The following is a 22,529-nucleotide window of genomic DNA, read 5'->3' as shown; positions in this document are numbered from 1 at the left end:
CATTATCTTGTTTATTCTAACAAAGTTAGAATCTGCTGTAATATGATATTGTGGAATTTTATGTCATGAGATAACGGATACATATTATGTGGATAAAGACAACCAAGAACTCTAATGATACGCTGTATACAGTAACAACTCACAGCAGGTCACCTGTTGAAAAACTATGTTCAGATACAGATGTGTACCTGTGTATAAATGTACGCGTGCATGTACCCACAAAAGAACATATATTTGTTGAGTATGTTGATGTGCATGAAGATTTCAGTCAAGGTATGTGTGTATGTATGCACAAATGAATGCACACATCCATACATCCATCCATACATACATACATACATATGTACGACCGTACGTACATACATACATACATACATACATACATACATACATACATACATACATACATACATACATACATACATACATACATACATGAATACAAACATACATACATACATACGTATATACATACATATGTACATACGTACGTATATACGTACATACATACGTACATACATACATACATACATACATACATACATACATATATACGTATATACATACATATGTACATACATACGTACGTACATACATACATATGTACATACATACATTCATATATGTATGCATGCATGCATGAAAAGCTTGTGTTTGTGCGTATGAATGTATCAATGTGTTTTTATGTCCATCTGTTGCGTACACTACTTATGTATTTAGTTTAAAATCGTGCATGATGTGTTGAAAGACTCGCACAATTCAAATGAAAATGAAAATCTCAAAAATATGCAAATGAGCCAAAAAATGTTATATAAAGATGGTAAAATATCAAGAATGGAAATACCACTGGTCAGAGAGCAGTTGTATTTCATTAGTTGATAGCTGATTTGTATTTTATTTGTATTAGATATTGTTAATATTTCACAGCAATCTTCAATTTTGGATTTTTAGAGAATATTTTCAAATTTTCCATCTCAGTGAAAATTATTGTGTCATGATCCAGTTAAAATTCTCTTTTCAGGTCTGTACTGATCTTCTTATTCAGCTTTCTTCAAATCATATCGAAATTAGCTGATACTGTAATTTTTATTATAGCTCGTATTAAAAAGGATCTTGTGTTCCATAATCATTTGTTGTAATTCTTCAAAATTTTTCATGAAGATTCCATCAAAGAGATTCAATAATTTTTTATTGTATTTTTGAATATTTCAGTATTTCACTGATTGTGATGCGTGTACCCCATAAACTTTGCACATATATTTTTGTGATGGAAGACAAAGACGACATTGCAACAGATGCATTTGGTTCAGAACTTAGGCAAGAAGCATTGACTTTGGCTCAGTGAGTACTTTAGCAGGAGACAGAATCCCTAGCTGCCTTTGTCTAGTGCACCGAGGAATTTTACCATCAGACATAAACTCTCAACTTGTGGTACTTGTACACATAGCCTATGGTCAAAATCACTTGGCTAGGTAAATGAGCTAAAATGCTGCAATTTTTGCCTCGACTCCTCTGCACAAATGTAGCACAGCACATTAGGACCTACCTCTTGTGGGGGCTCATTTTGAAGCTCTCGGCGAAAGAAAAGTTTTCATGGTCTTAGGTTTTCGAAAATTGGAAATTGTTTTTTCCCAATAGAGTTAACACAGGGATGGCGGCCATTTGGATTTCAAATATCGAGAAATCGAAAGTTATTTGTCTCTCTAGTACCAAAGTTTGCATGGTGACCCCTCATTTTTATTCTTGCTGTGGTAAGACAATTGTTGAAAATTTCACTGAGGAAAGTTTGAGCAAAAGTTTGAGTCTTTCACTTTCGAGGTGCATATTACCTTTAATAAGAGGATTGTGGGATAAAATATGGTGTCAATGCAGTTAGCGAGACTCGCGTCTGTGATAAATTCAATATAGTATTCAAAATCCTACCCTGCTTCAACTCCCTAGGTTACTGCTGATTAATGCAAAGCACTGTCTCAGCCCACAATTCTTCATTCTCCATTCTTTCTGTGTCAGTCTATTCAGATATCTGGTGGATGTGTGAGCATCTGTTTGTGCACGGTCCTTTTGTGGAGGGACCGTGGTTTGTGATAGGGTTGTTCGTACAGGTCACGCTCGTGACATTGGACACTGCTGCTTGAAATTTAGACAAATTTTGTCTGTGCTGCACAGATATATGTTGTTGCAGCTCGCTGTCTGAGCTGTTAATGCTTAATTCGTTGTAATATTAGCAGTCACTTGGTCGTATTGTTGTTATTCTTGCATGCATAAATTCAAAACGTGTAATCTAAACAAACTACATCTTTCATGGCAACTACGATGAAGAAAAAAAAAATTGCAATGCGCGTCATGTGTCACCAAAGAAATCCGGGAAACGTCTGTATATAACAAAATCGACAAGAGGTATCAGGTGCCGTTGTTAAATTAAAGTAACTGTAACTTGGATTATTTTTAAGGGTTTTTGTTCTGTTTAAAACAGTGTCTTGTTCAATTTCCAAAATTATGTCGGAAATGCGTAGTGTTCAACTCGTCAACTTAGCTTGTAGTGTAAGTGCTAAATGCCATATCATGTGTAATTTGCATGACAACTAATCTGCAGCACATGACATTTTACGCGGCGCATTTTGTTGGCAAGGTGTTCGCACACACTTTAGAAACTTTTTAAGGATAATTCGAAAAAGTATTTTGCTTTATGGAAAATAGTACTAAAATAACAGACGCAGATATGTATTAAATTTCAAAACAATTGTGCTTTTGTGGATTTTCAAATTGCATATTGTCATTTTGAAGGTTAATGTTTATGCTTTCGCACAAATAGATATATAGTTCATATCCCGCCCATATCGTCTCTTGGGTGAAAGCCTGATCGAAAAACCTCAATCGTAAACTAGAGGAAAATGGTGCCTGCGTGTAGCCCTAAATTAACAGGATATCGCATAGGTTGAAGTGACAGATATCAGCAAAAGTCAAAGGTCAACGTCCCCACTACGCTACAGATCCCTCTTTGAAGAACATTGACTGAATGTTATGACAATGAACGTGATCGCTGGCATCTACACTATAGGGAAAAAGTGCGTGACTAGAGCGAGAAACTGACGCTTTCTCGCAATGGTGAGAATCTGTTCTTATTCTCAACGCTGTCGGTGAGAAATTTTAATCTCCACTGGAGATTGGTGAGAAATGCACTCCTTGGCGAGAATCAAGTGTGAGAACAAATTCTCACGGTGAGAATGGAAATTCTCATTAAATACAGCGAGAATTGAAATTCACTGGCGAGAATCATCAAGATTTGCCGTTCAGAGTCTTTATGATTCTCGCCAATGAACGGCGAGTCTTGATGATTCTCGCCAGTGAATTTCAATTCTCGCTGTACTTAGTGAGAATTTCCATTCTCACCGGTGAGAATTTGTTTCTCACACTTGATTCTCGCCAAGGAGTGCATTTCTCACAATCTCCAGTGGAGATTAAAATTTTTTCACCAACAGCGGTGAGAATAAGAACAGATTCTCACTGATTGCGAGAATGTGTCAGTTTCTCGCTCTGGTCACGCACTTTTTCCCTATAGTGCTATACAAGTACGCGTTATCACTCTCCAATGCCAGTCATGGTTTAAAGGAAGAAAATTACATTTGCAATTTGTACTTTGTGGACGAGCTCATACATGGCATCAGGGGAACTTGTCGGCCGCCAGGTTAGCGCCGATTGGATCACTCCGACGATGCTATAACTTCACAATTCAGAAATTACATCATTCATGATTTCAGTGTATGAAAATCTACAGAACGTTGTTGTCAGAATATTGTCGAGTAAAATTAATCCTACAGTCCAATTCGCAGAGTATTCTAAAATGAGCCTCGGGACAAATATACGGACTTGAAACTTTTAAAATATTATTTTGGTCAACCACTTTTTGGGTTCATTTTAAAGCTTATGGGGCAAAATTGTTGTTTGTTTTATAACGTTTTACGAAAATTTTGAATTCCAAAGGTCGGTAAATATAGTTTCGTAATTAGTTTCGTACCAAATTTTACACGGTGACCTCCGATATGTACTCTTTATTTTCGAAAGGAAGTGGTTTATTGTTTCCCTGCTGAAGGTCTGAGCGAAAGTTCAAAGTTTTTTTTCCATTTCGAGGCATATACTTCGTTAATCATTTTGTAACAACAACAGTACATTTACTTAAATCGTTGTTTACTGATAGTGAACATGGAGGCTGCTCTCCCCATAGAGTAAAGTAATGGTGTGTAGGCGGTATGCCTTTGATTATAACATTTCTTGTGTGTTTGACTGATGAAGAACGTCCATAATTGCGTTCATTTATCGTGTCACACAACGGGTTGTCCACGGTTACTCCGATTTGACCACAGGCGTGATGTTTACTGGGTAGTTTCTAAAAGTGTAGTTTATGCTACGTTCCGACGTTCTCTTCCGTAGCCTAATCCCCACGGAAGAGAACGTCGGAACGTAGCATAAACTACACTTTTAGAAACTACCCAGAAAACATCACGCCTGTGGATTTGACAGAGTATACTGGGGAGCGACTCGGAGAACTAAACTCGTCACTTAAATCCGGAACCGCAGCGATAATGATTCTGAAACCGTTTTCTTCAGCGTTGCCTCTCTATCCTTCCCTTGGCGAAACGGTTACGAAAGAGCAGGGGTATCAGACAAGATGCAGCAGGGCTAGACTTCTTAATGCTAGTACCATACCATCGTCTCTCCTGGAAAAGCAGATGTTACTGTTAGGCTTGAAAGCACACCTACGTCTACATGTGCCTATATAGAGAGTTCAGTGTAGAGCTAGGCAAACGAAAGGTTCTTACTGCATCTACTACATTGGCAACTATATCTCCAAGCACATTTTGTTGTTCAGCACTTTGCGCGGTCATGTGCAGACGAGCAGACGTGCCTTGGATTAGTGCGGACAAGGAAATGACGTCATAAGATGTATGAGCTTTGGCCAATAGATTTTTTTACATTTTGAACATTGAAGGTCTACACGATGGGGTATAGAGAGTTTGCATGTTGCAGGTTCTACCCTTTTATATTTGCTCAGAATGATACAAGGACAACTTTCGCTTCACTTCACGAACTTTACTTGACCTTGTAACATCCGGTTAAACTGTAGAAAGTACATACTAAAACGAGAATGCCTAGCCTACAGCGTACAAACGTACACATGCATACAAACGTGTATATATACTCTATTAAAATCATCAGTGCATTTATACAACCAAAGAACGATAGGTAGCCTCACTAGTTGAGCTTTATGATCGCCAGAACAGAGTAAATTGAAAGTATTTAAAGTCGTAACTTGACAACAACGACAATAATAGAGGGCGCACTGCAAGTTCACAGCAGAAACGCTCTGGGGCAGAAATACAACACAGAAATACAAATAGCAGAAAAAAACTACGAAGAGGCATCAGACAAGTAAATAGAATACAGAAAGTTATTACAAGATTTCTTAAAACTCATCAGTGACTCTGAGTCCCTGGTGGCTTTGGGGAGATTGTTATATTCATCCACACCCGCAACAGACAATGTATTTTGATAAAGAATTGTACGTGCTTTGGGAACTTTAAGGAGGTTCTGATCGGAAGAACGCAGTGATCTGGAAGGTTTATAATTATTGAACATACTGGTTATGTAGTCAAGAGTTAGATTGTGAGTTGCTCTGTAAATTTGGGATATACGGTTAAAACGGAGTTTCAAGTTAATAGGCAGCCAATGAAGCTGAGTATACATTTGAAAAGTGGAAAGAGGCAGAACAATGTCAAGAATAAGTCTCATTGCACGTCTCTGTAGACGCTTCAATGCATAGATATTGCCATTAGAAGTAAAGCTCCAAACATTAGAACAGTAATTGATGTGTGGTGAGATGACGGTAATAGAATAACTTGCGTGAGGGGAGAGGAAGAAATTTTATGATGTGTGCCAAAAAAAACAATTTTGAGTTGATTTTGCTTTCAATGGTTGAAATGTGTTCACACCAGTCTAGGTAATTAGAGATGGTGACCCCTAGTAACCTCTCTGATGAGACGCGGTCAATAGTTTTACCAGCCAGAGTGAGGTTGAAGTTTTCACTGTCAATGTGCCGTCTCTTCTGAGAAGTTGCGATGATCATTGATTTTCTCTTACTGGGATTGAAACAAAGTTTTGTCAGTAAGACACCAATTGTCAACTAGTTTTAGATATATCAGCGTTCAGGTAAGTAGATATGGTGTTTAAGGAATTGTTTGAAACATGAAGTGTGGTGTCGTCTGCAAAGGAAGTACAGGATGAATTTTCAAGGTGAAGGGGCAAATCGTTAACATAAATAATAAAGAGCAATGGCCCCAGTGTGGAACCTTGCGGCTCACCGACACTGACACTGACATCGATTACATCTGAGTTTATACATTTAAACTGCATACATTTTTTTTCAATACATTATTTACGATTTAGATTGCACGAAATACATTTAAGGATCCTAAGTCTGGAGCGGATTCCACAAACACATTTATTCGGCGATAGGTCTTTATGGGGCTTGCATGAAATGCATTTTTTGCGTTTAATAGTTTATTTAATATGCATTTTTTACTGATCCGATATTTGCGAGCGTTCGGGAGCGCCTTCAAAAATGTATGATCTCGGAGTCGGGGTTAGCAAAGGCAATCTTTCAGTCTAAATTCAGATTTGACCTCGGAGAAAATCTGATGAAAGTATTTATCTCTTAACACGACGTAAAAACTACTAATTTATTGATTGAAGCAAAAATGGTGAATTCGCAGTGTACAGCTGACGTGACGACCTTTATCATTCATTTTATCACGGTCCCTCCACAAAGGGACCGTGATTCTCCACACATCAGCTTGCACTCTGCGTTGATTATTGTGTTCAGCTCAATTGAATGAAATGTCTGCAACTGCAGCTCGCCATGTTGATACAAACAAAGAGTTCGTGCCGTTGCATCAAAGCCTATTAATAATTATAATATTGAGTCGGCTGAAACCTAGATCGAAGCCCCTTTGTTGTGAGATCTCGCGTAGCAACGCGAGACCTGGAAACGAGACTTAAACCTGTGTAAAATGTGCAATTCCGAACGAGGTCATATGAGTTCACAGTGAGCGCGAGCACGTCAGTGACTGTGATATCATTTAACATGGCGCTTCCGGGCTAAAAGAATGAACATAGGATATGTCTTGGGGACTGAACCGACCGGCATACTGATCTCATGGTAGAGTTACGGATACTGTCTAGATTCTAGGTGAACGAGAAAACGGCCTTGAAAAGCAGGATAAAAAGTGTGCATTCCTCGACGACGCCTGGAACAGTGGCAGTCTTGTTGTCAATGAAGTCTATATAACCGCAGCAGATGGCCTGCCTGACCCACGCCGTCACTGATTTCATTTGAGAGTACGTACTCAACGGATGGGTGAAAATGGCTGCACCAAAAGTCACAAACAGCAGTAATCTCTATATTAAGGTTATATTGGGGATTATTGTTGTCTTTACCCTCTCCTTGTTGACCTGGTACCAAATACCGTGCTCCTCTGGAAGCCTTGGACCTCAGGAGAACAGACAGGACCAAAACACCGCTGGAATTCACACTCTGATCGTTGGTAACTTGATTTTAGATGCCATTAGTGGCCAGTTCGTTGTTAAGAACCGGTCGCACACTGAGAGGCTGCGAGTCACGTACGGGATTGGTATGAGCTTTGAAGAAGGATTTACGGAGTGCGACTATGTTCATCTAGACAATGATGATGTTGTCGACACTGCCTGCATGAAAGTCGAAAATAAAATCAAACTAGTAATTTCTCATTCTGTCTACGATTCCATCGACTGCTATGACATTGAGTGGACTTCTCTGGCCTGTGACGTCATCCCGATGGACTGTTTACATATGGCGGATGCGCACTGGTTCGGTGGGTCGGAAAATTTCTTCCAACACTGGCCCATAGAGACAGTTCAGATGCCGATGCATCCGTCTGTGACCACACGTTTTGGGTCCATCATGGAACGGTACTGGGTGAACTGTCGTGGGGTAGGGGTTAAGGTCAACGACTTTATTCCACTTCACACCAGTGCTAACAACGATGACCAAATGCTGTGTCTTAAATCCGCGTATGACTCAAAACTCTATAACATTCCAGACGACACTTACCTGAAACTCAAGTACCAAGTTTGCCTGGGAAACAACATCAAAACGACGCACCAGTTCATGGCACAAAAACACTTCGATCGCCCTGACGACGTCCCCGATGAAAACCTGTTCAGGTATCCTATCTGGTCCACCTTAGCTAGGTACCGGACTGACATCAATCAAAGCCGGGTGCTTCAACTTGCAGACGAAGTCAGCAGTAATTGGTTTCCAAAAGGTCAGCTACACATTGATAATTCGTGGTCAAGCATTTACGGAGATTTCGAATTCGACTCTTTGAAATTTCCTAACGCTAGAAGTATGATCGATCGTCTGCATAGCATGGGATTCTCAGTCAGTGTATGGGTTACTCCCTTTGCTAGTCTGAACTCCAAAGCCTTTCCTGAAGGCCTAGAAAACGAATATTGGATAAAAGATGGGAAAGGTACTGCACCAGCCGTGGTCAGTTGGTACCATTCAAACATGTGTACAGTTTTAGATGTAACAAATGCGGACGCAGTTGAGTGGTTTACCACGCGACTGGAACAACTGCGTGACAACGTCGGTATCGACACATTTAAATTTGGCGCCGGCGAGGTGTACTACCTGCCGCAAAGCTACACGGTTCAGCATCGCCTTCGAACGCCCAACGAGTACAGCACAAGGTATGTTCATGCTGCATCTAGGATGGGAGATCAAATAGAAGTCCAAACCGCACACAGAACTCAAAAGCTACCCATCTTTGTCAAACTCTATGACAGATTTGGCCGATGGGGCTACGACAATGGGCTGAAATCTATCATTCCTGCCTCACTTTTGGCAGGTATTCTTGGATACCCTTTTGTACTGCCTGGAATGATAGGCGGGAATGGAGCCGAGCGTGAAGAGACGGGAGAGGCTGTCTTACCAGAGAGGGAACTATATATTCGATGGGTCCAACTCGCTGCGTACTTACCGGTAATGACATTCTCCATTTGCCCGTGGGAGTACAACGCTGAGGTGTTCAACATCGCCAAAGAGATGGTTCACGTTCATGAAACAGTCGTCACTCCTATAATGTTACGGGCTGCTTCAGAAGCTGTTGAAACAGGTGAGGATGATAGTTGACAACTTTCTGATTTCATGACATAGACAACAGGGACCTCTCAAAATGGACACCTCCCAGTCCAATGTGGCATTCTTGAAATATTCAAATCGATAAAATATGACGTCAACCGAACTGGCTCTATCACACTCACCTAGATATCTTTACACAGTACAGACAATGATTGATAAAGACACCATGCACTATGACCCTTGAAACAAACATTGATGCGGCTATCCCAAGCAAAGTACATCCCAACTTCCCACTCAATTGGATAATTTCTGATAAGAAAACGACACAAAAGTATCAAAACTCGGATCATAGTTTTCTAATGAGGCGAATCCGACCGTGAGGTGACGTAATCATCCTTCTATGCAATGCTGCTTTCATCATTCATTTTCACGCGTATACACCAGAATGCCAAAACACTGGCTGTAATTCACGATGACACTGAAGGAAAGCTTGAAATGTCGTTTTTGTCACTTTAATTTGTGATAGCGTGTCATATTTCAAGATCATTTCTCAACATATGCTGCAGATCTTCATATTGTTCTCAACGTAGTCAAAACCAAATATTAAATTGATACATGCAGCTATTGAAAAGTACAGCATATAGTGATGATACACACATTAACACACATTAACACATACATACAGACAGACAAACTTTGGAAGTAGCGCGCCTTCAATAGGGAAGTACAATGTTATGAATATCGATAATTTATCTCGGACGGTATTGTTTTTATTCCTAACAGGAACACCAATAATTCGTCCATTGTGGTGGATAGCACCAGACGACACTAACGCGTTGAAGTCTGATGACCAGTTTCTTGTCGGCGACGATCTCATGGTGGCGCCCGTCCTTAATAAAGGGGAACGAGAGCGGGACATCTACTTACCGCCGGGGAAATGGCGGGATGGACTCAGAGGGGACTATTTGGAAGGAGGGCGCTGGCTCAGGGATTATAAAGTTAAACTTTTGGAAATTGCAACATTCACGAGAGAAATTTCGTGAAAGCAGTTTTCCAAGATCACCGAGAAGTGTTTGAAGAGGTGTAAGCTATGGACAGCGACTAGTCACATGACTTCACATGTCATCGGGAAAGAGCGTGATAACATGTTTTGTCCTGTAGGTTACTGGACACAGATGGCCTATTTTTATTGATTGCGCCGTTCATTAATAATCACCAAATATTATCCAAAATTTCGTTTTAAATTTCCATCTACCAATGCATAACTAATGTTAGTGAATCAGACCGGTCAACAAAGAAGCAATAAAACATTGGATTCGGATATCAAACAACGCTCAACGAACAAAACCGCAATTAATTACAGAATTAAGCAAGTTTTAATTTGTATCCAGTACTCTGAAACAAAATTATTATATAGAATTATGCCAAAAAAAATGAAGAGCAAAATTGTTTTTCATTCTTCATTTAATCGATATTATTGGCCTTTACTTTTAAAACACACCTGACAATTTTTGAATGAGGAGATTAGAAGGAGAAGGAACATTCTGGAAATGTGCAAACAACTTATAGTATGTCATTGGTGCTGTGCAGGTTTTGTGTCACCATGTACTTAACATTTTACGCTTCCGCAAAAATAACCTTTATACAACCTTTATAACAATGGATAGCACTCGAACACGGTCAGTTTTATTCAGTATCGTCTGTGTCGAGCGATCCAGTTTAGAGCACAACGCTGGACTACGGATGATAACAACAAAGTTGAATAATTTTTAAAGCAGACAAACTTACAAGCATTACGATGTGAATAGACGATAATCGGAGTAGATTTTTCGTTTAAAAGCAGAACTAGTACGTCAGAGATAACATTTTTATCATATCCGACAGGGACATTAAAACATGAAATTATACTCATCTCCTGAGCACTTCTGTATGGTTCAAGTTCGTCTTATTGCCAGCCAACTACAACAATGTGTGCTAACTTTGATATGAAATTTCGTTTACCGCTATGAAATTTTGGGTGTATTTTTAAGTTCTTTTGTTCTGTTTGTAATATGCAGTTTTTCAACAAAAAACAATGAAATGTTATCAAGACAATAACCATTGTCCTATTAGTCGGTAAGACAACATAGCATTGCCATAGTATACACCATTAAAGGAATTTGTAAGGCATAGTTTATGATTCAAAAATAATTCAGATTTCATATGATTTTGATAGTCTCATAGACACATACCCAATAGAATTTAAGCAGGTGATTTGTTAAGTTCAGCATTTTTGAAGCTAAACGAGTGTTTGCGCTTGGCGGACCATTGTGTGGTTTATTTATTAAAGTGAAATTTTACCCATTTCCTAATTTAATATCTTCTTGCATGTAACGGACACTAACGAAGTGCCCAGCCAGTTTTCCAGCCAGTACCAATCAGAATTCCCCGGGAAAGTAAATTACTCAGAGACCAGGCGCGTATATTTTCTTGCCGTTCCGTTTATTAGCTGAATCCCTTAGCCAAGAATCCACGACGGTCACCAGGTGTTGCTAATTGATGGATGATTACTGAGTGATGACGTCATCTACTGTCTGTTAGTCTGTTTCGTTTCAGTGGTCAACGCCAGCATAATAGCTTTACAGCATTATCAGTTGCTATTAACGAGAATCATGTCATTTATTTTTATTAGGTCATTTGTCTTTTTTAACCTGCAGATCTTTTTTTATAATCGTTTCGTACATTAAACATTTACATTGCGTATGTAGTTGTTTCCCTGTTGGTTTTCTTTGTTGCATGGATATTACCCTTGAACTTGTCCAAGTAAACTTAACGCTTCCACCCCTCGATTTCTACGCAAAAGTGGTCCTATCCAACTTAAATACAAAAACCCGCACCTCGGGTTATTCCAAACTGTAGCGATGGATGCCGGGAAATAACCACCATCCGATTCATTCTCTTGATGCGTCATGTGGTTGTAAACTATCGCTTGGCAGAGGACTGCTCCCATGCTGAAGCCATTTCTTCATCGTTCGATATAGGCCAACAGGACGGCGCACGTAAAACAACTTGAACTGATCCGTTAGCTAAGTTGTTAGAGCATCCGAACTGAATTCGGGGACGTGGGTTCAAGTCCTACATGGGTCATTTTTTCAAGCCCCAAAAATTTGCTGTGCAGAGACACTCAGATGTAGTTGTGTGTTTTTCAATTAGTTTCTACATTAAAATTTCCACGCTACACAACACTGGGGAACCTGTCATATTTCAGTTTCTAGTTATATATATATATATATATATATATATATATATATATATATATATATATATATATATATATATATATATATATATATATATATATATATATATATATATATATATATATATATATATATATGATTCTTACCAGATAGCAATCCTACTCTTAAATGCACGTTTATTGCAGTTTGAAGCTGGGATGTAATTTTCTTTTGCGTATCAAATACCTCTTCGTGCAAATTCATGAAATATGTTCCCGCTCATGCACACGCTTACACACTTATAAACCATTCACATATTTGCCTACACAATTTATGACAGTATGTATGTATGTATGTATGTATGTATGTATGTATGTATGTATGTATGTATGTATGTATGTGGTATGTATGTATGTGGATAATTGGGCGGATGTTTGAATTGATGTAAGTTGCCAACATGGTAATATTTAGGTCAGCTTTTAATACACCTGTTCTTTAAAAGTATGTAAAATTGTTGTTTGTCACGAGATCTTGGAAGAAAGTTCGCCGAGGATGATTGGTTTCCCTCACACATTGCAGCCGACAATTTCTATTTTGGAGCAGTCAATTTGCCACATGCCCGACGAAGCGAGCTTGTACCAGTATTGCACCATACATCAGCATCTATAAGTGTGGTCATTGAAGCACTCCCAACAACATGTACGAGTACAAAAGCTTTGCTAGACTCTACATCGCTGTTTGGCCCAAATTAACGTAACCGTCATTAATTAAGCGCTGTCCAAATCTACAAGGTTTGATGACTACACGTAAAATTTCGAGGCATATTTGTCAACCATCGTTTTCCATCGTTTGCTTTTACAGTCCTATGGTAATTGAATTCCACCTTTGACATTTATGGTTCAAACACTGTGTTCTTTATGCTGAGATCGTTGTTTTAGCTGATTGTAACGATATTATGTGACTGAATACTTCACAGGCAGTCTGTGGATTGAGATGATGCATCTTAAAAGGCAAAAGAAAAAACGCAACAGCTCAGGAAGTGAAATTCTACACATCGCACTAGCAATATCCCCAACTACAGTTCCAAAACCGAGTTTCATCGCTGGCATGGGGGATGTCCCGCAGACGACATATCGCATCGTTATTGCTTACTGGGCCCTGCGACTCCGGAACCAGAAATAGTCGAGTTGTGAGTGGCAATAGTGACGCTTAGGTAAATCCCCGTAGAACCAGGTGGGGAGTGATGGACTCTCCGAGTCGGCTCCGATTTTGTTACAGGCGTACCTTCGGCCTTCCGCTTCTGCTCAAACGCTACAATTGCCCTCGGAAAGAATGGATTCCCTAAACTACTTTTCGAGAAATATTTATTTGCTGTAAAATGACGAGTCAACAGCGGCGATGTGGTATCAAAAGTCGTGCTATAGCGAACAAACTGCAGTTAAAATTCTAAATTAATATCAAAAGTTCTGAGTTAACGTTACCAAAACTCTACACAAGACGGAAAAATGGGGGCCGGGGAGGGATCCGAAACCGAGAAACGTATGTATATCCCCATGCCAAAAGTGTACCAAGACCGGGCCAAAGGAGATATGAATTATGTCAAGTGCAGATCCTACTAAGTATCTGAACAATGCACCTGCATAGAGGGAAGATATAGCATCATGAGTGTTTTTACTTGGCAACTGGAACTTCGCGAGGTCACATCATACCCATGACTCCTGTGAAAATTCAGAATTCACCAAAAACCAGCATACTTTCAATGGGTAAAACTCGCCATGAATATCTTTCAAATACACTGTACTTTTTTTGAAAAAGCTGAAAATGACAGGTCGGATTTTTGAGTGAACATTAAGTTATGAAATGGCCAATGTCTGGCCCAGTAGACAATTCAATATGCTACTAATATCAAGCTGACGAAATGACAGAGTAAGTTCAGCAGAAAATAAGGATGGGTTCATTGGCACGCTAATTACTTGAGTTTCCTTATTGAGAAGTCCTCTAAACCGGGCCACAAGTACTGAGAAGACGGTGCTTGGTCTCATTGTGTCATTAATTTTTCACTCTAGTAAAAGTTGCAATCTCGGACAAATCGACCCTGTAGTTTTTCAGCCACACTGCACCTTTGTGTTCGCCGCCGCGTAGATCGTCTATCCATCGACCCTTTGGTAGGTATATGTCACGACTTCGACTGGCGCCCTCAAGGATTGGCGCCACCAGTAAATCGTCGCCTACCAGGTACTCTGAGTCCGTTGTCAAGGCAACTTCATCTTTCGGAGAGGTCCACCAGAGAGGTCGGATGATCGGTGTTCCTGAAATAGCATTTCAACTTTTTATGCTGTGTTACAGCTGTAGACTCGGAATGATATATATATATATATATATATATATATATATATATATATATATATATATATATATATATATATATATATATAGATAATACATACACTGAGAATTTTGGAACCTGTAGTTGTCACTCTACAGGCTGTTTCATGCGCTAAGCAATCATCAGGAGTGAGTATTTGGCGGGAATGGGACTGTTTATATTGTGTTGCAGGTGACCTGCAACACAATATAAACAGTCCCATTCCCGCCAAATACTCACTCCTGATGATTGCTTAGCGCATGAAACAGCCTGTAGAGTGACAACTACAAGTTTCCAAGATTCTCAGTATTACCGCCCTGCAGAATGCATTGAGCACTATACTTTGCCTGTATTGACAAGCAAACCATTTTCGTAAATAGATATATATATATATATATATATATATATATATATATATATATATTATATATATATATACACATATATATTATATATAATATTATATATATTATTTTATATATATATATATATATATATATATATGTGTGTGTGTGTGTGTGTGTGTGTGTGTGTGTGTGTGTGTGTGTGTGTGTTTCTTAAAATCAATGCATCGGTTCATTGGTTTACATTCATTGAGCATGAAAATTTATATATATCAAGAAATGCAATTCACTTTTCACAACTTTTGTCATATGTTCCGAACGACAAGAAAGTCAGACACAAGGGTACCAGAGAGAGAGAGAGAGAGAGAGAGAGAGAGAGAGAGAGAGAGAGAGAGAAGAGAGAGGAGAGAGAGAGAGAGAGAGAGAGAGAGAGAGAGAGTGTTAAACGCACCTGAAACTGTTGCTTCCCTTGCTGCCTTCAACACAATTGGCGTTACTATATCTTCGTGGACTTGAACCATTTTCAAAGCAATTTCAACCACCTCGTCATCATACTGCCATGGTGATAAAGAGAACTGCATTGATGGTAAATAAGCTGTCAGCTGCATCCATCGGATGAAGAGCTCTCGCTCTGGAAACACGGTCTTCGAAATGTCGACAGGATCATACGCATTTCCGCCGATCATATCGGGTAGGTTGAAAGGGTAGCCGATGATTCCCATGACAAGTGCCGTCGGAATCATGGTTTTCAGCCCGTTATCGTATCCCCATGTAGAGTCTTTATCAAACATCCTTTGGTGAACGGCGTACTTTTGAGTATGGTGACCGACGCGGACTTCAATTTGTCGGCCAAGCCTTGCGACACAATCAACGTAGAATTTTGTGTAATCACCAGGTTCTGTTAGAGGAGCATGAGTTTTGGTGGACGTGGGTAGGAAATTCGTTTCACCGGCGTCAATTTTGTAGGAATTTAAACCAACAGATTTTCTTAGTATTTCAAGTCTACCAATAAACCATTGACAAGCGCCAGGGTTGGTAAAGTCTACCAAAGCACCGTCCCCTTGCCACCATCGCGTAAGCAAGGGCTTGTCGGTGGTGGCATCCAGCACTAGGTATTTAGTCGCCGCGCCCTCTCTGTACGCTTGAGAGTCTAGCTTTACGAAAGGTATAACCCAGGCGGTGACACGGAATCCCATGGAATGGAGACTGGAGATCATGGCCTTCGCGTCCGGGAATTTATCGCGTGCAAATTCAAAATCGCCGTAAGCCGGTGACCACATATCGTCAATCTCGAGCTGGCTATTGGGGAAACCACGGCTTACGATTTCATGGGCAAAGTCCAACACCTTAGTCTGATTAACTGCCATCTTATATCTGGCCCAGGTAGACCAAACCGGAGAACGGAACATTTTCTCATCAGGGATACCATCTGGCTTATTTATGTACTTGGCTGACAGATGTGTATAAACATCTTTCACGTCAGCCCCAACGCATATTGTATGCCGTAGATCGGTATTCGTGCTTGAATATTTACCTATGTCATAGAGTTTCGATTTAAGGCACAATTTTTCGTCGTTGTTTGCATTTATACTTGCATGTAAATGAACAGAGCTATCCACAAAGATGCCGACTCCTTTCGAATTCAACCATAACCGTTCAATGAATCCTCCGTAACTTGTTTCATCTCGTATGAATCCCGCGTCCGAGGTTTGGTAGGGCTGCATCGGGACACTAGACTTTTCGATAGGCCAATATTGGTGAAGCAGTTCAGCCCCGCCATACCAGTGGCTCTCGGCAAGATTGAAGCAGTCTTCGAGATCACCATCTCCCAGAGGTTCCCAGATTATGTCGTAGCAGTCCGTTGTGGAAGATGCCCTGCGCATAACATGAAGCCGAGCCTGTTGTGGGAATTCTGTGCAGTGACCAAATCCACTCACCAGAGTATGTTCACATTCTTGTCCCGTCGCAGATCCGAAATGTCTTCCGAGACTACCTCGCAAAACCACTTCGTCGTCTATATACCTTACCAAGAAGAACTCGCGGCTGTTCAAGTCTATATTCATTCGACCAACACTGACTAAATTTTGGGGCAGTTGGCGCTCATGCTCAGGCTCATGCTCAGGAATCGTATTTTCTGACGGTAGTTCGTATCTAGAATAGAACAGGTAACCAAGAAGAACTGCCGATACGGCCACTAGAAGAGAAATTTTAAACATGTTGTTGTCCCTTGTAGTGAAGCCGAAGTTCGTAAACCTCAACCTTCCTGAAGTTCCTAGTTCGGTAATGATTGAGACGTAATTTCATTCATTACCGAACAATAACAACGATAACAACACGGTGGGATTAATGAGATAAGGGTCGGAGTCTGTATTGTACTTACATTAATATATAACAGGGTGTACACAATATTTTATCAGAGTGACTTTGTTTGTCTGCTACACCGACATCGAACAACCTTTGAACTATGACCCCGCTTAAAGACCCCCTATCGACGCGAAAAAAAGGAGTGGATAACTTTACTGCTCGGCTATTGTAAATCTACTCATAGAGAGAGCTCCATTATCTAGGATTTAAAAAGCCGAACCTATACATATATGATCTCACGATGGATCCATCAGCATAAAAACCGAACATAGACTTTATTAATGCAGAACCTATAGCCGGTGGATCGTTGATTCACGTCGTTGTCGGGGCCCGGTGTACAGTCTGTGGGCCGAACCCTAAAAAGGGCTCTTGAAGTTGCCGGACCCACAGGCCCACTACACGGAACGTTTCGTAGATCGTCGTCGGATGGGAAGTGACTGACTCTGTGAGGCCGAAGGCCGAACCTCGGTACTGTATAAGAATACCAGTACCGAGGTTCGGCCTTCGGCCTCACAGAGTCAGTCACTTCCCATCCGACGACGATCTACGAAACGTTCCGTGGGCCTGTGGCCGGACCTTATGAAAGAGGAAATTTGAGCAAGTTGTCATGTGCTGAAAATGATACCTTACACATAATTGTATAGAAAAATCAACGTTCTATCGGAGTTAGATTTGCGAATTTTGGATTTTTGACCAAATCAGTGCAGATTTTCATATTTTTGATAAAAATGACTAAATCGAGGTTGCTTTTGCGTTGCATTCCGATTTTGAAATGATTACCAGAGAAAATCGTACAAAATAGCAATTACTTAATGAAATTACAGTAAAAGGGGGCCTATTTTAACCGAAAACCTGCATTTTTCAATCTCTTCACCAAATTGTTGACATGAATACAAGTTCATTTTCTTTCGTGAAAGTTAACCCCTATTACCTTTCTCACTTCATATTTACTGACATATTGAAAATGTTCATTAAACCTTTTTTGACCAAAATCGAATTTTTTTTCAATTTTTCACTAAAATTAAAAGAAAGGCCCTAAAATTGAATCATCAATGATTTCATTTTAATAGAGTATGATGCTAAAGAAACTATTTGATGAGTTATACCCTCCTATTTGAAAAATGATAGTATAACTAATTTTTCACTTGAAATCATTCTTTTACCTCAGGCCCACAGACTAGTAGAGGTCGATCTGGATTCGTGTCCACAGCACCCCCTAGTGATCGTAAAAAAACCCGGAAGTACGTGCGCATCGGGAAGACCCTGAAGATCGACTGCATGGCATTTGCACTGGCACCCTTAGCTCTTCAGTGTGTATGGATATAATTATATATGAAGAGTAGCTGGAAGTAACGAGGTTAATGTTTTCGTTCTGTAATTTCAAGCCAATACGAATTTCCCCGATACACAAATTTGGTTACATTACAAATGAAAGTTTTGCCCCATGTGCGACAGTTTTATTAGTCTGAAGTTAGAGAGGAACAATTAGATCTTGGGAATGGAATATGCACATGTACACATTGTGTTGTGTTAGCTTGGCTAATCCAACGTTCTTTAGGGAGAAGACATAATATTTGTCGGAACAAAAATGATTCAAATCATTGATAAGTTACAACTACTGTCCCTTTAATACACGTGACAAGTTTTCATCTCTTTTGTCGTTTAACCTTTCGTTATTCTAACGTCGGTTTCGAAGGCCTTATTCCTTTTTTGAACCTTCTGTTCGCTGTTGTTTATTTTTGGTATGATGGTGAACACATTGTTTTGTGTAAATGGTAATTGTTTTGGTGAACGTCCAAGCCATGTACAAAAGAGTTTGATTTTGGTTTTTGAAAGAAAGATCCTGATATTTTATTTCGTATTCCCTGTTGTCGTATTCCCTGTTGGAGCGAAGATTTTCACTACTTTTCAATGTTTGTAATCTCCATAATGCAATAATCTCCATAAATGTAACATCAACCATAATTGTAATAAAATGCACCCATAAATTAATGTTACATCACCCATAAATGTAACACAAATCTACCATAAATGTAATAACACTAGCAACCAATTGTAATAAATGGTAACCATAAATTAAAAATATCAACCATAAATGTAATAAATCTATTTTGTCATCGCAATTGAAGAATTAGCTCTTAGATATTTATCTATGTAGTAATGGAAAGCAACTCCACACATTGTTCATATCTTAGTTGTTTGCGTTTAGTGTGTGTTGTGTATTTTGAAAGTGTATTTTACGTGTCGCTGGTTTGGCCACGGCGCGACACAGCTGGAATCTGCGTGTCAGTGCACAACAATACGATCCTTTAACGCTGTTTTTCGAAAATTTGCCATACTTTTTTCATCAGTCGCCTCAAATTCATCTTCAGTGGGTAAATTGTGTGGAATAATTGACAGGTTGTGCGTGCCACTTGTAATTTGCTCTTTCACTGGGAAGCTAGGATGTCTTATATTGTTCTACAGTGGTCAAGGTAGTGTTCGCATTGTGTTTACCAGATGTATGTTCTCGTCAACATGTTTTGTATCGTACGTTTCTGTTATAAGATTGTATATTTCTCTGTTGATTGTTCTGAGTCGTCTGTTGAAAACTTTGTGTGGTATCACTGGTTGACGAGCTTTTTTGACGCTTCCTCATTATGTGTCCAGAACTGCTGTTCAGAACTGCTGTTCCACTTCCTTTACCTAACGGTTTGATCGGTACTTCGCCGTTTTCTGGTAGTGTTCTCAATGTATTCTAATTATTAATGTTTCGGTAAGAAAACCTAGTTTCAGGAGAGTATGCAATAACATTTCACTAGTCTTAATAAAGTTTATTATTTACCCAAGGCATTGATAAACAAATGACCATATATACAACAAGTTTATTACATTTATGGTTAATGTGTTTATTACATTTGTGGTTCCGGGTTGTACATTAATGGTTGGTTATTTCATTACCTTTATGGTTACAACTGTGGTTAATATTACATTTACGGAGATTACAATGTTTTTGCAGCCACTGTAAACTTGTGAAATCTTTTTGCTTGCTGTCCTCTACAATTTCACTGATTTTGTTATTCATTGCCCTCATTTGGTGAACGATCTTGATTGTTGAGTGGCATAATTGTTCTTCATCAGTTGATCATTGTTCAGAAATGACTTTGACTTTTGCAATCTTTTTTATGCAGTGTGACTACTTTTAAAAAAAAGATGTTTTGAAGTTTCAGCATAGGCAGTTTTTGATTCGTGAATTCTTGCAGGCGCTTCGATGTCACGTCCGACTCCCAGTCGGTGATACGTCAAAGCATGGACCAAAGGGGCAGATGAGGGTATGGTCCAAGGAAACGCCTCTTGTGGTCAGTTTGTGCATAACACGATTTGGGAGAATTTGATCTTCATATTGTTCATATATCCCATTAGTGTGTTAGGTGCACTATAGCTGAATGTGGAAATGTTACAAATTACTCATAAAAACAAATGTATAACTTAAAAAGAAAAGCAGGTAAACTTACATATGCAGATTAAACTGGCATTACTTTACTATCCAACGTTCCAATCGTATTGCATAGACATTAAAACCGTTCTAGGGGCTATGGCCTTATTAACGGCAAAGTAAGATGCCATTGTTGACATTAGTGTGTTCCTTATTGTATTATACCTTGAGATTACATATCCGTGATATATTTTGCTATCGTTTTTTAATAAAATCAAATTTTGACCGTGGCGGCTCAGCAAATTTGAAAAAATAGAAAAGATGATCTGATCATGATAATTATATGTTTGTGTTCGTTTAGTAGATTCCTCGACTGACTTTAGAAAAGGAGGCCCGTGCATTGCATACTTTATTAACTTTTTGAAAATATGTTAAATCTCAAATGGCGAACAAGTCTATCTCTCATCCTGACCAACACCTCGCTAGGTCTAATGTTCTGTCACAAAATATATTGAAAGAACAAATTTCAGCTAAATAAGTGGAGTGTTGGTGTGATGGCTTACACATGTAAATGCTAAAACTGCGTGCGCAGACACAGAAATAGGCCACTTATCTGACTCGAAGTCATAGACAACGGAGCGGTCTTTCCCCGGGTCTTCAACTCCAGGTCTATGCTTAAATGTACTCGTGGGATGTGTCACGGCAAAATAAAATCGGGAACAAAAAAGTACTTCGAAAACAGACAGACTGATGGCGAAATGACTAAAGCCTATTTGCCGTCGACGAACTCTAAGAGCCATTCCATTCCTCGTATAACTCACTGATTTTATCACTGATTGCCACAGGCAAAAATATACACATACCATTTTTAATAGCAATTTTCAGCGGTCAACAAAATCCCACATTTCCTCAGTTATAGATTATTATGCTCTATTCTGCAAGGTATCAGCTAACTGTTTAAAACACTTTGTTCAGTCGCAATCTGATGTAAGTCATTGTAAAATACTGTTATTTCCTGATCATATATCCAGACTCATCTGCTTCACCCACAGTACATGTTCAACCACAGTCTCCCTACAAGATGTTGTCTGTGTTTCAACCCTTTATACAAGTACTGGTAACTCGGAAAACAAGTCATTCTTAATGGCGCAGTCCCCTCTTGTAATTTAGGCGGTTTGATTAGATGTAATTGACTTGAAGTCAAAATAATGTACCAATTATGTCTGACTGGTAAGCATAGGTATATGTAGTCATATGTCATAGCACCTTGATTTTGTGCCGACTATAAATGAAATTGAAACTGGTTCCTGACCAACAAAAATGAAAACAAAATGGCCTCTAATCGCCAATACGGGACGGTATCGCATTACAAATGAATATATAAGTCATAGTGTACTGTCTTTGCGTCAACTTTGAATGAAATCTGTCAAGGCACGTGTAAATTATAGCTCTTTGCGCAAAATGGCCACTGATGGTTTGATCGGATGACAAAATAAATAAATGTGCAAATGAATGCCACAGTGTGCTGTTCGTTTGAGACAAATCGGCCAAGTTATGTCCGAGAAATGGCTCCAGATGGATGCACTATGATGGAACCCAATCAAGAAGTCTCTGTTCTTGACTTCGTCTGCTTGGAATGAATTACGAA

At 39.4% G+C, this 22,529-nt stretch overlaps 2 protein-coding genes across 2 annotated transcripts; one reads left to right on the top strand and one right to left on the bottom strand.

The window, feature by feature from the left end:
• Positions 1 to 5,081: 5,081 nt before the first annotated feature.
• LOC139114716 (myogenesis-regulating glycosidase-like) lies at positions 5,082 to 11,917 on the top strand. The gene is made up of 2 exons (XM_070676591.1): positions 5,082 to 9,209; positions 9,959 to 11,917. Exons 1-2 carry the CDS (start codon positions 7,418 to 7,420, stop codon positions 10,216 to 10,218), a joined length of 2,052 nt encoding a protein of 683 aa, XP_070532692.1. The 5' UTR covers positions 5,082 to 7,417; the 3' UTR covers positions 10,219 to 11,917.
• A 2,230-nt stretch (positions 11,918 to 14,147) lies between these two features.
• On the bottom strand, positions 14,148 to 17,584 carry LOC139114715 (myogenesis-regulating glycosidase-like). Its single transcript, XM_070676590.1, has 2 exons — positions 15,554 to 17,584; positions 14,148 to 14,702 (listed from the first exon to the last, which is right to left on the bottom strand). Exons 1-2 carry the CDS (start codon positions 17,316 to 17,318, stop codon positions 14,443 to 14,445), a joined length of 2,025 nt encoding a protein of 674 aa, XP_070532691.1. The 5' UTR covers positions 17,319 to 17,584; the 3' UTR covers positions 14,148 to 14,442.
• Positions 17,585 to 22,529: the final 4,945 nt, after the last annotated feature.

This window comes from Ptychodera flava, chromosome 16 (assembly GCF_041260155.1).
Source record: "Ptychodera flava strain L36383 chromosome 16, AS_Pfla_20210202, whole genome shotgun sequence".
Lineage (NCBI taxonomy): Eukaryota > Metazoa > Hemichordata > Enteropneusta > Ptychoderidae > Ptychodera > Ptychodera flava.
The sequence above is the reverse complement of the archived record's forward strand: the minus strand, read 5'-3'. Positions and strand labels throughout refer to the sequence as shown.